Genomic DNA, 16806 nt, shown 5'->3' with positions numbered 1-16806 from the left:
CTCCTTCCTGGCTGACAGAGCTGGGACAGGGAGTGAGGAAGGATTCCTGAACACCTGTTTCCTACTTGGGAGAGCCCAAACTCTAGGTTTTCAGAATTAAAAATGGCTAGGGACCAATGATCAGTGTTCATTTAGCCTGGGAGTGGGAAAACTCAATCAGATTCTCTTTCTAGGGCATTTGAATTATGAATGGTCCCATGCAAGAACTGAAGCTGTTGGAGGTGACTTATCCCATAGTCTTGCCCTGAAAACATTGCCCATTGTTTACTTTGACCTGGCTCCTTTCACATCCCTCAGAATCCTATCCTTTCCGAGGCTTGTTGTATGGCTTTTCCTTTGATTCTTTGAGGTCCTCAGACCCCTCCAGTAGACTACTGCCCTTCTTTATTTGTCTCTTAGGCTAGCCATTTTGGGGGAGCCTCCTAAGTAAGGCTCTAGGGTCCTCAGGCCAGAGCAATGCCCAGTCACAATCAGCCACCCCAATTTGTATCCGCAGACCCCTTAGGACAGACAGCCCAGTGAGACTGTGTATGGAGTTGTAGCCTTTCTTGTTTTGGGGGCGCTGAGGGGAGCTTCTTAGAAGGGGGAAAGGGTGAAACACTGAAAGGTAGTTCCTTAATGGTTCCTTTCTGCCTCCCTGGTTTTGGAGGCAGCTTCGGGTGTTCCCAGGCTTAAAGGAAGGGGGCAGCATTGTCTCTGGCGGCCACACCCAGAGATGGGCTTACCAGGAGGGCAGCCTCAGGGCCAGGTAACCACGTTTCCCCAGGACCAGGAGAGAGCAAGTGCGCAGCCCGCGGAACTTCTGCGGTGAAGGGGACTCGGCGAAGGGAAAAGGATCTTTCGGGTTCTTTAAAGAAACAGCCACACACCTTTCAATAGCCTATATATATATTTGGATTTTAGCCCAGCCCAAGCCAAGTCTCCTTGAAGCCCCGCCTCCTAAAAGCTCCGCCCAACGTCAGTAGCTACGCCCACTCCCTGTTTTAGGTAGTTACACCTACTAGAGATTGCCCGCCCCAGAAGGGCCCGTCCGGGGAGCCCCGCCCGTGGAAGCCCCGCCCCACCCCGCCCACCACCCAGAGGCGCGCTCAGCAGGTGGGGTTGAGCACGCGGCAGGAACAGGCGCTGCGGAAGAAGCGGCACTGGCAGAAGGCGCACGGGTCGCAGCAGGCGGGCGCCGGCGGCGTGCAGCTGTCGCGGGTGGCCACGCAGGGGCCGGGCGGCGGGGGCCGGGGCTGTGCCACCTTCTTCATCGAAGCCTTTTTCTGCGGGGAAACGCCGGGTCTGCCCGAGCAGTCCACGTCCGCCGCACTCGTCCTCACCTCTGCCTGGAGACTCCTTGGACTATGGAGGCCTCCGACCAGACATCCCCACCTTCTGCCCACCGCCCGCTCGACTGATGCCCACAGGGCATCCCAGCGGGTCCCCGCCTGCTCCCCCAACAATGCCCCACTTCATCAAAACTTAACTGGCTCCGGCCTGGCCTCTTCTCTCCCTAGGGCATCCCACTCAGCTCCACCGTTTTTAACTACCGTCTCTGTTGTCTTCCCCTTCCAGTGTAGCCACAATCCCTGTCAGTTCTGCCTTCACAATAGATCTGGAGTCTACCCACTGCTTCACTACCGCTGCTACCCTGGGCTAGGCCCCTGTCTGCGGCTTTTGCCCCCTTACAGTCCGACCTCCAGTGCACAAAAGGGACCTCTCAGAAGACCTATGATGGCATCACACTCGGGCTTAAAGCACACCCTCCTCCCCGTTACTTTGGTCCTTGAGGCCCTCTGTGGTTTGGCCCTCCCACCTCTCCCACCGGTCTTTACCACACTGCCTTCTGTGCACCGAACACAAGAAATGAGTTCCTACTGCGGGAGCTTTGAGTTTGCTACTCCCTTTTCTGGGGACATTCTTTGCTGTGCTGTCCAATACAGGCAGCCACCAGTCAGCCATATGTGGCTGCTGAGTACCTGAAATGTGTCTAGTGCAATTGAGGAACTGAGTTTTCAAAAAACAAGGTTTTATTTTCATTTTACTTATTTTTAGGGTTACTTTCTATTTATGTCAAGTGATACTGGTTTTCTATATTGGTTATATAGGTTTTTAAATAACTATATAACCATGATAGAAAAGTTTTAAAATTAAAGTTTTAATTTTAAACAAATATATTAAATAGGTGAAACTCAGATATGGTAAAAGTTGTGGAAATGGTTCTGAAATGACTGAGGTTTGGGAAACATTGCATTCATACAAAAGAATGAGTTATGGTGAAATTTCAGGCAGGGTGTGAGCTAGTATATAGGAAGATGCTTTTTAGCAGGTAAGCTATTTTGCTCAGTGAACCTTAGCTTTCTGGGCCTCAGCTCCTGGGGGTCTGGTTCAGGGCTTGAGGCCAGGAAGTTTGGGTAGCTTTCAGTTTCTTGTGGGCATGTAGGCCTGGGATATCTTTTATTTAGTTCCTAGCCAGAGCTTGGGGATCCTCTCCCTTTAAGTCCAGTCCCACCCCAACAATGTGAGCTCCCAGGCCTACCTTGGAAGATCTTTTTTTTTCCGCTTCTTTTCTGCTGATCTTTTTGGATTTCTTGTTCTGTGCTTCAAAGAGAGAAGGAGCAAAGCCAGTCTCTGAGGGCCCTGAGCTGCAATGAAGTGGGAGGAGCAGAGGGGGCTCCAGGAAGCCCCAGGGTAGGGGAGAAGATGAAGGGTTGGCTGGATAGATCACATCTTGGGACTTAGGCCAGCAGGTTCTTGTTAGCCTGGCTGCAGACCTGGAGCCAGAGACTGGGAGCAGAGTCCTCTGAGGGAAAGCAAAGGTGGCCCTGGAAAATGGACTCAGTGTCTTGTACATGGATGGACTTTTTTTTCCTGTATCCCTATTTTCCATTTCTCAGAGCTTTGGAGCCAGTCATACCTGATTTGAATCCTGACTCTGCGATATAACAGCTTTGTGGTCTTGAGCAACCTACTTAATCTCCTTAAGACTTGGTTTTCTCATCTGCAAGTAGGATACTGTAATACCTACCTTGAAGAGTTGTCTTGAGGATAAATGAGGTATGTTTATAAAGCAGAAAGTCTGACACACTGAAGGTGATCAATCAATGTTAATGTGCCCCAGTCCCTTCCCTGATATATCTAGAATATCCTCTTTTTGAAGTGAGAGACAAGTCAGCAAGGAATATTAGTTTTGAGCTTAGGTTCTGGAGTTAAACACCTGGGTTTGAATTCTGGCTCTGCCAATTAAGAACTGTGTGTTAGTTACTTAACTTTTCTAAGACTTAATTTACTTAGCTGTGAAATAAAATAGGAATAAAAATAATACTCACTTCACAGTGCCTAGCACAAAATAAGTATATATGTTATTATTATTATTGTCAGATGAAGTCGAGCCAGAAGATCTCCATGCCAGGCTCTAATGCCCCTGATATTTTCTCCCAAGCAGTCATTTTCAATTCTCAACCCTGGCATGAAAGGACTAGTTCATCCCAGACTTGGTTATATTCTGCAGCATTTTCTAAAATTTTTACCATTGATAGGAGTTCCGTGACTCATTAAGTTTCAGAAATGGTAAGTTAAACCAAATTCACCAATTGTCATGACTTTAAGGTTTCTCAGAGCCTCTAACATGCTAAGCTGCGTAGTCGATTGGTGGCAGGCAGGGCTTTCCTAAACCAAATGAGTTAAGGGGCACTTTATTCCTCCAGGATTGTTTTGAGGAATGAGCACGAAGGAGCTCTGACCTATGGCAGTAGATCCTGGTATCAGCTTGGGGAGTGTGTTTGACATCCTGCAGTTCTCTTGGGCCAGAGCCTGGAGGCTGGGCCCCAGGCTAGGCTACCTACCCACAATAGAGACAGAAGGGAAATCCAACAGGTTCATGGAAGAGTTGCTCCTTAGGCTCCTTTCATCTCTGGGCTTTTCCTCAGGTGCCAGGTGGCTGTAGGCAGTGAGGAAGCACAGGCAGACCAGCAGGGTAGCCAGGAGGAGGCGTGTGACATCCATTCCGGGAGGCCTGAGTGGGACAGAGAAGACAGTCAGGTGGGCCAGGGGTCCTGGCAAATGGATGTGCCCTCCTGCTTTCTTTGGGCTGGTGCTCTGACCCCATTCCACACCCCAGTGTCCCAGGGGAGCTGGAGGACCAGCAAGGCTTAGGACAGGGAAGGGGAACTGATGAAGGAAGAAGAGAGAAAAGGAGAGATGGGAGAGGAAGAAAGAAAGACAAGAAAGGGAGGGAGGGACTTCTCTGGGGGTGCAGTGGTTAAGAACCTGCCTGCCAATGCAGGGGACATGGGTTCGATCCCTGGTCCGGGAACATCCCACATGCTATGGAGCAACTAAGCCCGTGAGCCACAACTACTGAAGCCCGCACGCCTAGAGCCTGTGCTCCGCAACAAGAGAAGCCACCACAACGAGAAGGCCGTGCACAGCAATGAAGAGTAGCTCCCACTTGCCCCAACTAGAGAAAGCCCGCGCGCAGCAATGAAGACCCAACACAGCCATAAATAAATAAATAAATAAATAAATAAATAATTTTTTTAAAAAGGGAGGGAGATCGATGTAAGGAGAAAAGGAATGCATTGCAATTGGTCTCTGCCTTCCAGAGGGTGGGGCGCTGGGGTTTTTTAAGTCAGTAGCCCCAGGAGACCCTAGGCTTGGGCAGAGTTGTTGAAAGGTCCCCAGTAATGCCTCACAGTGGCAGAGGTCTTACTGAAGTGCAGAGAACAAGGCTCATGAGTTAAGACTAAACGAGACGGTGTAGGGATAAATGGCTTTTTTGGACAAGTGTGTAAGTCATTGCATATGCTATATTCCGACATCCAGAGGAAATAAATGCAGATATGGTTTGCGTCAGGAGGATAGGATGGACCTGTTCAAATAGGCTAACTATATTTATCGATTTATTGCTAGCTGGATTTTGATGAACCAGACAGATCCCAGAGCGGATTTCTTCCCATGAATGTCTAGGTTTGGCTTAGTGAGGGCTCACAGCTTCAACAGCATCTTCATCTTCTCTGAGTGTGGAATCCCTACTCCTCACCCACCCTGTGCGTGTTCTTTCTGTTCTGGGAAAAAGCTGAGACTGCTTTGCCAAGGTTCTCTGGCCCTCCCATAAGGCATAGTGGGTGAGAAGAGAATAAAACAATCTGCTCGTGCTGGTCCTGCCCATTCCTGGGCTCAGCCTGGCAATTTCTAGCCTATTCCTCCCAGCCCTCAGATTGCTTAGAGTAAAATTTTCTCCATTTCTGTTACATTCCAGGAGAAGGAGGACCCAAATAGCCAGCCCCCAACCTCATTCTAAACTTCTTAAAGGTAGAGGGGACAGTCCCTTCCTTTTGAAGTTCGTCCTCTACCTCTCTCAGCCCTCACTCCATTTCTTCTGATTCCTTCAGCTCCTTTCATCAATGGGCATTTATTTGCCTACCATGAACTGGCCACCAATTTTCTTTCTCAAAGCCTGGTAGTGAGTCAACAGAATGAGCACTGGGCTCGGAGTCAGGACCTCTGAGTTCTTGTCTTGGCTTAAGCATTAGTAAAGGCGTGACTTTGGACAAATCCATTCTTTTTTTTCTTTTTAATGGACTCTAATTTTCTTTTTGGTAAAATGAGGGGAGTGGCCTAGGTGAATGGTTTGCATTCATTTAGCAGGGGAGCTCTTTCTTCAAATAAACAATGACTTGAAGAATCCCAATGTATAAAACAGAAAGAGGCAATACAGAGGTTTTTCAAGCAGTTCACATCTTTTTTGTGTGGTGGGACAATACTTCTCCTCAGGCCCTAGAGCCCAAAACATTTTTTGAGGCCCTACGTTTCCCAGCTCCATGCAGTTCCATCTCAGAGGTTTCTAGTCCCTATCAGCAATAGTTAACCCAAACAAACATTTATCAGGAAAGTCTGGGGACTGAGGCATAGTAATTTGCTCCAGCCTCTGCTTCTCAGAACTTTGTACTGTTCTCTGTCAAATACTTTATCACATTGTTTGTGTTTGTCTCTCCCACTTGATAAAAAAAAGGTCATGTTTTACTCGTTTTTGTGACCATGAACCTGGCACAGTGACCAGCCCCAAGCAGTAACTTGGACCCTTCTTCCTAGCAGGACTCCCTCTCTCTCTCTCTAATGATGCTGCTGGGCTCTCAGCTTGGAGAGCAATTTCTCCTTCTCTCTTGTTGCCCACACCCAGTCAATCAGTCATTAAGTTCTAGTGATTTTCACTCCCCCCAATTCTCACAACCCTCCCTCCCTTTCCATTCCTTCTGTCCGTGCAGCCTAGTTCCTCCCACTTGGTCTTCCATAAGAGCCTCCTCACTGGCCTCCTCAACTCTAGAACATATAACCAGACTAAGCTTCCTTTTAAATAAAGCCCCATTTCCTTTCATTCATTCATTCATTCATACCTACATTCATTCATCTAGTTAAAAAATATTTGTTAAATACCAACTATGAACCAGTGCTATGCTAGATTCTTGGGTAAAAATAGTGATCAAGGGGCTTCCCTGGTGGCGCAGTGGTTGAGAGTCTGCCTGCCGATGCAGGGGACACGAGTTCGTGCCCCTGTCCGGGAGGATCCCACATGCCGCGGAGCGGCTGGGCCCGTGAGCCATGGCCGCTGAGCCTGCGCGTCCGGAGCCTGTGGTCTGCAACGGGAGAGGCCACAACAGTGAGAGGCCCGCATACCGCAAAAAAAAAAAAAAAAGATACACAATGATGCCTGTCCTTACAGAGCTTACATTCTATCAGGGATGACTGACAAGTTAAATAAGTTATTCTAATAAAGCTTGTGCTATGGGAGACCTCAACTAGTGCATGGACTAGGGAAGGTCTCTTGAAGCATGTTGTATTGAAGCTGAAAACAGAGGGCTGATTTGGACTTATCCATGTTGAAGAGGAGAGTGGAGGTGGTGATGGCAGTGTTGCAGACACTGAGAACCATATACATGAAGATCCAAAGGCAAGAGAGGATGGTGCATTTGAGGAACTAGAAAAGATCAGTAAGGTTGGCAAATAAACATAACAGGAGATGGAAGCAGGGGCCAGATCATGATGGGACTTGTAAACCATGGTAAGGAGTTTGAACAATATCTTTTTTTTTTTTTTTTTTTAGCGGTACGTGGGCCTCTCACTGTTGTGGCCTCTCCCGCTGCGGAGCACAGACTCCAGACGCGCAGGCTCAGCGGCCATGGCTCACGGGCCCAGCCGCTCCGCGGCATGTGGGATCTTCCCGGACCGGGGCACGAACCCGTGTGCCCTGCATCGGCAGGCGGACTCTCAACGACTGCGCCACCAGGGAAGCCCTGAACAATATCTTAAGGTCGATGGAAAATGAATGAAAAGTTTTGAATAGGGGGAGGGACTTGTTCAGATTTGCATTGTAGAAAGATCCCTCTGACTGGGGTGAGGAGATGGAGGGGACAAGACTGAAAGGAAGGAAAACCAATTAAGAGGCTGCTGCTGGTTCCAAGCATTCTATTCCTCTGCAGGGGTTACCCTGACTACCAAATGAAATACATAATCCATAGCCTCAAAAAGGCACCAGAGCCCTCTCAACCTGCCTTCCACATTCCTTTCCAGCTTTATCTTTTCCTATAGGAAGTATATATCCTAGCCAAGCTTGGCTACTACCTGGTCCCCATACAAAGCTCGTCCTTTACCACTTCTTAAGCCTGACAACTTCTGACCTAAGCACAGTACTTAGCTTGTTATACAAGCATTTATTTACTAACCACTGAGGCGGAATCTGTAGCTGTTAATGACTGCAGTATTCGTTTGCCCTTTCCATATTTCGTGTAGCATTTGTACAGTCTTCAAGCTAAAAATGGTTTTCACGTTTGTAAAGTGTTCTATTAAAAAAACCCAACAGAGACCCTATGTGGTCCACAAAGCATAAAATATTTACTCTCTGGCCTTTCACAGAAAAAGTCTGCTGACCCTGTCTAGATTGTGAGAATTGCGAGGGGCTGTTAGGCAAGCAAGCACGTCACGTCTGCTCTCTCAATATCTACTAACTGATTGAAGTAATTAACTGCTTCTTTGGGTAAAGGTATTGATGATCCTTATTAAAAGACCAATGTGACTTGGGAAAGTTAACTTGTGCCATTACCAACCAATAATACTTGTCATTAATTTATCAGATTTCAGATTCGTTTTAGGACAGGGCTGGGTCCTAATGAGACAAGAGTTAGGATTGGTAAGTTTTGATTATTAGAGGCAGAGGGAAAATATCCATTCTGAGTAGTTATCATAATGTTTTGAAACTTTCTATTACACCATGCTGCCTAGAATTCATAAAGATGCAGTGCAATAACCCCTGGAATACAAATAAGAAATATAATCATTGGAAATCGCAAGATAATATTTTGATTAGTTGCATAAAATTAAATGTGTATTTTTGTATAAGATCAATCTTGTATAAGATTTTATTTTGTATCCCCAATCTCTTCCAAAAGCAATTTTTTAAAAAAAATTTTTTCTTGTTTTTAATTAATTGATTTATTTTTTGGCTGCGTCGGGTCTTGGTTGTGGCACGCGGGATTTTCGTTGAGGGATGCGGGCTTCTCTCTAGTTGTGGAGTGCAGGTTTTCTCTCTCGTTGTGGTGCGGGGGTTCCAGAGTGCGTGGACTTCGTAGTTTGGGACACTCAGGCTCTCTCCTTGAGGCTCATGGGCTTAGTCGCCCTGTGGCATGTGGGATCTTATTTCCCTGACCAGGGATCGAACTCGTGTCCCCTGCATTGGAAGGCGGATTCTTTACCACTGGACCACCAGGGAAGTCCCAAGAGACCATTTTTTTTTTCAAGCAGCAGAGCTCTGGTATCAGTGGGTATTAATTAGAAGGACAAATCAGAAATAAATTCAACTTGAAATGAGAAAAAAAAAAAAAAGCAAGGAAAGAATGGAGATATGGTGGAATGGGTTGGGGAGAAGCTCTGATTAAGGAAAAGCTCCGATTAAGGCAAGTCACAAAAGTCATGTCATCGATTGAGAGGCATTATATGCAGTTATTCTATTTTTTTTGGGTTTTCCTTATCACGACTGACATAAAACTAACCAAAAAACATGCTGGGAATTCCTGCAAAGAAGTGAAAGAGTAATTGGGAAATGTGAGTTAGAAAAGGAGTGGCTGGAGTTTGGGGGGAATGAACTGAGACCCAAAGATCACATTCATCACTTCCTCTGAACACCTGATAATGCAGGAATTATCACCATCACAGCAACCAGCAGGCTTAATATAAATAGTAGCCACTGCACAATGGGCAGTGAGGAGATGTCACTAGGTAACATCTCTAGACTAATTAAGGATATAGTGAATTACAGGGCTTAATTATTATTTTTTAATTTTTAAATTAAATTAATTTTTTATACAGCATGTTCTTATTAGTTATCCATTTTATACATATTAGTGTATAAATACACCCCCACCACCACTTTCCCCCTTTGGTGTCCATACATTTGTTCTCTACATCTGTGTCTCTATTTCTGCCCTGCAAACCGGTTCATCTGTACCATTTTTCTGGGTTCCACATATATGCGTTAATATATGATATTTTTCTCTTTCTGACTTACTTCACTCTGTATGACAGTCTCTAGATCCATCCACGTCTCTACAAATGACCAATTTCGTTCCTTTTTATGGCTGAGTAACATTCCATTGTATATATGTACCACATCTTCTTTATCCATTTGTCTGTCGATGGGCATTTAGTTTGCTTCCATGACCTGGCTATTGTAAATAGTGCTGTAATGAACATTGGGGTGCATGTGTCTTTTTGAATTATGGTTTTCTCTGGGTATGTGCCCAGTAGTGGGATTGCTGGGTCATATGGTAATTCTATTTTTAGTTTTTTAAGGAAACTCCATACTGTTCTCCATAGTGGCTGTATCAATTTACATTCCCACCAACAGTGCAAGAAGGTTCCCTTTTCTGCACACCCTCTCCAGCATTTGTTGTTTGTAGATTTTCTGATGATGCCCATTCTAACTGGTGTGAGGTGATACCTCATTGTAGTTTTGATTTGCATTTCCCTAATAATTAGTGATGTTGAGCAGCTTTTCATGTACTTCTTGGCCACCTGTATGTCTTCTTTGGAGAAATGTCTATTTAGTTCTGCCCATTTTTTGATTGGGTTGTTTTTCTTTAAATATTGAGCTGCATGAGCTGTTTATATATTTTGGTGATTAATCCTTTGTCCGTTGATTCATTTGGAAATATTTTCTCCCATTCTGAGGGTTGTCTTTTCATCTTGTTTGTAGTTTCCTTTGCTTTGCAAAAGCTTTTAAGCTTCATTAGGTCCCATTTGTTTATTTTTGTTTTTATCTCCATTACTCTAGGAGGTGGATCAAAAAAGATCTTGCTGTGATTTATGTCAGAGAGTGTTCTTCCTATGTTTTCCTCTAAGAGTTTTATAGTGTCCAGTCTTACATTTAGGTCTCTAATCCATTTTGAGTTTATTTTTGCGTATGGTGTTAGGGAGTGTTCTAATTTCATTCTTTTACATGTAGCTCTCCAGTTCTCCCGTCACCACTTATTGAAGAGACTATCTTTTCTCCATTGTATATCCTTGCCTCCTTTGTCATAGATCAGTTGACCATAGGTGCGTGGGTATATCTCTGGGCTTTCTATCCTGTTCCACTGATCTGTATTTCTGTTTTTGTGCCAATACCATATTGTCTTGATTACTGTAGCTTTGTAGTATAGTCTGAAGTCAGGGAGTCTGATTTCTCCAGCTCTGTTTTTTTCCCTCAAGACTGCTTTGGCTATTCGGGGTCTTTTGTGTCTCCATACAAATTTTAAGATTTTTTGTTCTAGATCTGTAAAAAATGCCACTGGTAATTTGATAGGGATTGCACTGAATCTATAGATTGCTTTGGGTAGTATAGTCATTTTCACGATATTGATTGTTCCAATCCAAGAACATGGTATATCTCTCCATCTGTTTGTGTCATCTTTGATTTCTTTCATCAGTGTCTTATAGTTTTCTGAGTACAGGTCTTTTGTCTCCCTAGGTAGGCTTATTCCTAGGTCTTTTATTCTTTTTGTTGCAATGGTAAATGGGAGTGTTTCCTTAATTTCTCTTTCAGATTTTTTATCATTAGTGTATAGGAATTCAAGAGATGTCTGTGCATTAATTTTGTACCAAATTCATTGATAAGCTCTAGTAGTTTTCTGGTGGCATTTTTAGGATTCTCTATGTATAGTATCATGTCATCTGCAAACAGTGACAGTTTTACTTCTTCTCTTCCATTTTGTATTCTTTTATTTCTTTTTCTTCTCTGATTGCCGTGGCTAGGACTTCCAAAACTATGTTGAATAATAGTGGTGAGAGTGGACATCCTAGTCTTATTCCTGATCTTACAGGAAATGCTTTCAGTGTTTCACCATTGAGAATGATGCTTGCTGTGGGTTTGTCGTATATGGCCTTTATTATGTTGAGGTAGCTTCCCTCTATGACCACTTTCTGGAGAGTTTTTATCATAAATGGGTGTTGAATTTTGTCAAAAGCTTTTTCTGCATCTATTGAGATGATCATATGGTTTTTCTTCTTCAATTTGTTGATATGATGTATCACATTGATTGATTTGCATATATTGAAGAATCCTTGCATCCCTGGGATAAACCCCACTTGATCATGGTGTATGATCCTTTTAAAGTGTTGTTGGATTCTATTTGCTAGTATTTTGTTGAGGATTTTTGCGTCTATATTCATCAGTGATATTGGTCTGTAATTTTCTTTTTTTGTAGTATCTTTGTCTGGTTTTGGTATCAGGGTGATGGTGGCCTCATAGAATGAGTTTGGGAGTGTTCCTTTGTCTGCAATTTTTTGGAAGAGTTTGAGATGGATGGGTGTTAGCTCTTCTCTAAATGTTTGATAGAATTCACCTGTGAAGCCATCTGGTCCTGGACTTTTGTTTGTTGGAAGATTTTTAATCACAGTTTCAATTTCATTACTTGTGATTGTTCTGTTCATATTTTCTATTTCTTCCTGGTTCAGTCTTGGAAGGTTATACCTTTCTAAGAATTTGTCCATTTCTTCCAGGTTGTCCATTTTATTGGCATAGAGTTGCTTGTAGTAGTCTCTTAGGATGCTTTGTATTTCCGTGGTGTCTGTTGTAACTTTTTCATTTCTAATTTAATTGATTTGAGTCTTCTCCGTCTTTTTCTTGATGAGTCTGGCTAATGGTTTATCAATTTCGTTTATCTTCTCAAAGAACCAGCTTTCAGTTTTATTGATCTTTGCTATTGTTTTCTTTGCTTTTGTTTCATTTATTTCTGCTCTGATCTTTATGGTTTCTTTCCTTCTACTAACTTTGGGTTTTGTTTGTTCTTCTTTCTCTAGCTCCTTTAGGTGTAAGGTTAGATTGTTGATTTGAGATTTTTCTTGTTTCTTGAGGTAGGCTTGTATTGCTATAAACTTCCCTCTTGTAACTGCTTTTGCTGCATCCCATGGGTTTTGGATCGTCGTGTTTTCATTGTAATTTGTCTCTAGGTATTTTTTGATTTCCTCTTTGATTTCTTCAGTGATCTCTTGGTCATTTAGTAACGTATTGTTTAGCTTCCATGTGTTTGTGTTTTTTACATTTTTTCCCCTGTAATTGATTTCTAGTCTCATAGCGTTGTGGTCAGAAAAATGCTTGGTATGATTTCAATTTTCTTAAATTTACTGAGGCTTGATTTGTGACCCAAGATATGATCTATCTTGGAGAATGTTCCCTGTGCACTTGAGAAGAAAGTGTAATCTGCTGGTTTTGGATGGAATGTCCCATAAATATCAATTAAATCTATCTGGTCTATTGTGTCATTTAAAGCTTGTGTTTCCTTAATAATTTTCTGTTTGGATGATCTGTCCATCGGTGTAAGTGAGGTGTTAAAATCCCCCACTATTATTGCATTACTGTCGATTTCCTCTTTTATAGTTGTTAGCAGTTGCCTTATGTATTGAGGTGCTCCTATGTTGGGTGCATATATATTTATAATTGTTATATCTTCTTCTTGGATTTATCCCTTGATCATTATGTAGTGTCCTTCCTTGTCTCTTGTAACATTCTTTATTTTAAAGTCTATTTTATATGAGTATTGCTACTCCAGCTTTCTTTTGATTTCCATTTGCATGGAATATCTTTTTCCATCCCCTCACTTTCAGTCTGTATGTGTCCTTAGGTCTGAAGTGGGTCTCTTGTAGACAGCATATATATGGGTCTTGTTTTTGTATCCATTCAGTGACCCTGTGTCTTTTGGTTGGAGCATTTAATCCATTCCCATTTAAGGTAATTATCGATATGTATATTCCTATTACCATTTTCTTAATTGTTATGGGTTTGTTTTGTAGGTCCTTTTCTTCTCTTGTGTTTCCCTCTTAGAGAAGTTCCTTTAGTATTTGTTGTAGAGCTGGTTTGGTGGTGCTGAATTCTCTTAGCTTTTGCTGTCTGTAAAGCTTTTGATTTCTCCTTCGAATCTGAATGAGATCCTTGCTGGGTAGAGTAATCTTGGTTGTAGGTTCTTCCCTTTCATCACTTTAAATATAACATGCCACTCCCTTCTGGCTTGTAGAGTTTCTGCCGAGAAAGCAGCTGTTAACCTTATGGGAGCTCCTACAGGACTTAATTTTAAAAAATAGTTTCCTTTGCTGTGCAAGTAACTCTTAAGAAATAAACTTAAAATACAATTTCTTAGAACCTAAGTAACTTAGTGGAATTATAAAGCTAGACTGAGTCTGGGAAAGGTAAAGTCTCAGTGGAATTAATCTTATTTGTGTATTGGGAGAAGGTAAGAACCAATATTCCTTACACAAATCCTGGGGAGATATGTATATTCTAAATGTAATATATGTCCATAATACCTAGGTGTATTATGATGCTTGGGGTCAGATTTTGTTTTTAGGATTCAGAATTTTAGAAAAACAATATCTTCTATATTAAACCACATATAAGGGCTCTAGAAGCACCCATTAAAAATGTACTGATGCTTCTGTAGCAAAAAGGTATGGATAAACAAACAAAGGATAAACAAAGACTGTGAATTGATTCACATCAATTCAGGACAGGTTTTTTGCCAAATGAGTTACCAAAGGAAAAAAAAACTTACAGCAGAGTTTTGGGATTTTGCAATTTCAGGTAATGGATTATGGACCTATACAAACCCTCAACATGGGACACACACTCCACCTATTAATACAGGATCATAATGCTGACAACAATGACTACCTGTGCAATTGCTTTTCTCAAGAGTAATTTGTCTTTCCACTCTGTGGTGGTATAGACTGTTCTTTGATCTGTGGTAGCACTGATGACAATTCTTCCTCTTAAACTCATCATCTGCTTTAAGTTACTGCTTAGGACTTAAGATGAGTTTCTCTTCAGTATGCGGATATAAAGAATCCAGAAAGGGGAATCAGGTTACATGGACATACCTGCCAGTTAAGTGGCTGTGTGACCCTTGGCCCATTTGGGCCTGTGCTTTCTCATCTGCAAAATGAGAGGATAGGACTACATGACTCAGTACAGATTACGAGGCGCAGAGTAGAAATTTAATAAAGATTTGTTTAATTAATTAAAGAATTAAAGACCTTTCTATTTTTAAATTCTATGAATCCATAATTTCTGATTCCTGCTTCCTGGACTTTGGGGAGATTAAGCAGTTGCACAAAGGATTTTGTAAAGGCCACTTGTTGTGTATCCTTAAGAGTTGAGGGATTTATAAATGCATGAGTGTGACTGAATCTGATTAAACTCTGGAAAAGAGGGCATGGAAAGTCATGGCTAAATGTAAGTGGTTTATATACCTCAGGAGTGCTGTTGATGTGTGTGTGTGCACGCACATGTGCGCGCACATGAGTACTAATGTGTAAGGGCTCTGACTGAGGGAATACGGGAGACAGCAGTGTCCAGAGCATCTCTGAGTATGGTAAGGTGAGGAGACGGTGTATCAGTATGCAGCGTACACCGAGTGTACACTGTATACAACCCCTTAGCTATGGCACTGGGATAGCCTGATATCTTAATCCTTTAGGGTAAAGGCCTTGATCCTAAAAGCAAAGGAAAGGGTTATAATGTTCCAGTGATGGGGGATGGCTAACCACCTACTGGGACAGAGGTATAGTAAGAGATGAGAACAGAAGAAGAGATGAAGGCAGCAGTCTTCTTGAAGACAGTGAACAATATTAGCTGCTGACCAAACTAGGTGTAATGAGGTGCAGTCCTGACAGCCTGCCCTGGGCTGTGCTGGTGGCACCTGTGAGGGAAACCAGGGTGTCTGGGCAGCCAGCAAGCTGGCACTGCAGGGGAGGAGACGGGGCTCAGTTGATTGTAATAGTGGCTTCCATCAGTCCTGCCAAGCACCAATGGCTAGGGGTCTGGTGAAACTCAACCCTGTGAAGAAGGAAGCTGCTAGAATCAAAGCAGTGTTGGGTATGCATCCAACATGGAGAAGCAACTCATATAGGCTTGTGGTGATAGAGGCAGATTTTCCTCTGACTAGTCTTTTGGAACAAAACATATACTTGGGAGGAAAGGGAAATTATAGCAGGAGAGAATCTTAACCTAAAATTGTCTGCAAAATTTTGTGCATATGTGCATTTTTCTGGGGAGAAGGTCCATAGCTTTCTCTGGATCTATAAGTGTGTCTCTGGCCCCTAAAAAACTCAGAACCACTCAGCTTCTAGGAGCTAAAATGAAAACCTCTTCTTGGTATATTATGTTCCTGCAACTTGACGGCCTCATCCTGAATCACAGGCACATGAGAGCAGAGGATATTGTCAATATTTTTCTCTGCCCTGGAACACTCTCAAAGCCTATAACTCTTCTGGCTCATCAGCCACAGTTTCTGATATGCCAAAACCTGGGAGAAGTAACACACAATTTTTGTTGTGGTTTAGTTTCCAGCCAAACTAGCTGTACCAAATACTGAGGGTCAGGGCCAGAGAAGAAATATCTCTCATTCATAGTTACCTAGATTCCCCACACCAGATGTTCAGCAGCTGCATAAGGATACCACTGTCTTACACATCTTTCATCCACCTGGGCAGCTGGTGATTCGCATCCACTACAAACGCCTGGCCAGACTGAGCTTAGGAGGCTCCAATGGGGCTACCAGCCCATTCCTTAATGTTCACCCAGGCTTATTAGTGCTGATAACTTCTGGGGTAGCAGGAGAGTGGCAATATGTTTTATCTACTTAGTTTTGTCCTAGAACAGCCAATTAAGCAACAAAAATTTTTTGAATGCTGTGGGAAGCCTTGCCTGACTGTCCCCTCCAGGAGAGTTAATTATTCTCTCCTCCCTAGACACACTGTATTGTAATGATTTGTTCATTTGCCTTGTCTCTTCTAGATTGAAGACTCATTAAGGGCAGAGCCTGTGCCTTATTCATCTCCATGCTCATCCCCTCCCTACTACCCCTAGCCCCAGTGCCTAAGCTCAGCACAAAATAAGCCCTCAGTAAATGTTTCTCTCAATTGAATTAATTTACTAAATGCTCAATATAAATGAATATGGGTATTCCTTGGCAGTCCAGTGGTTAGGACTCCACGCTTGTATTGCAGCAGGTGTGGGTTCCATCCCTGGTTGGGGAACTAGGATCCCACAAGCCACCATGGTGCGGCCAAAAAAAGAAAAAAAAAAAAAAAGATGAATAAAGAGTCCCTGCCTTTAGATGGCTTTCAATCCTGCAGGGAAGACAAACAAATAACTAACAAAAAAAATGAGGAGAGAAGTGCTAGAGTTGAGGTACAAGTGAAATAAATGCCTTGGGTAGGCAGAAAAAAGAGGATGGTTAAACTGCACAGGGTCTTGGATGATTTTGTGAGTTATTGTTGAACAAGAACCTCTCTAATTTC

At 43.1% G+C, this 16806-nt stretch overlaps 1 protein-coding gene across 1 annotated transcript in view; it reads right to left on the bottom strand.

The window, feature by feature from the left end:
* Positions 1-1040: 1040 nt before the first annotated feature.
* ASIP (agouti signaling protein) overlaps positions 1041-16806 on the bottom strand; it is a 199409-nt gene continuing 183643 nt past the window's right edge. The window contains exons 9-11 of the mRNA XM_067707868.1: positions 3828-3997; positions 2522-2583; positions 1041-1265 (exon numbers count right to left, since the gene is read on the bottom strand). Of these exons, the coding sequence (XP_067563969.1) occupies positions 1089-1265; positions 2522-2583; positions 3828-3987 (399 nt within the window). The 5' untranslated portion in view covers positions 3988-3997 and the 3' untranslated portion in view covers positions 1041-1088. The remainder of the gene's footprint in view (positions 1266-2521; positions 2584-3827; positions 3998-16806) is intronic.

Source organism: Pseudorca crassidens, chromosome 15 (genome assembly GCF_039906515.1).
Source record: "Pseudorca crassidens isolate mPseCra1 chromosome 15, mPseCra1.hap1, whole genome shotgun sequence".
Lineage (NCBI taxonomy): Eukaryota > Metazoa > Chordata > Mammalia > Artiodactyla > Delphinidae > Pseudorca > Pseudorca crassidens.
Note: the sequence above shows the minus strand (reverse complement) of the source record. Positions and strands in the feature narration are given on the sequence as shown.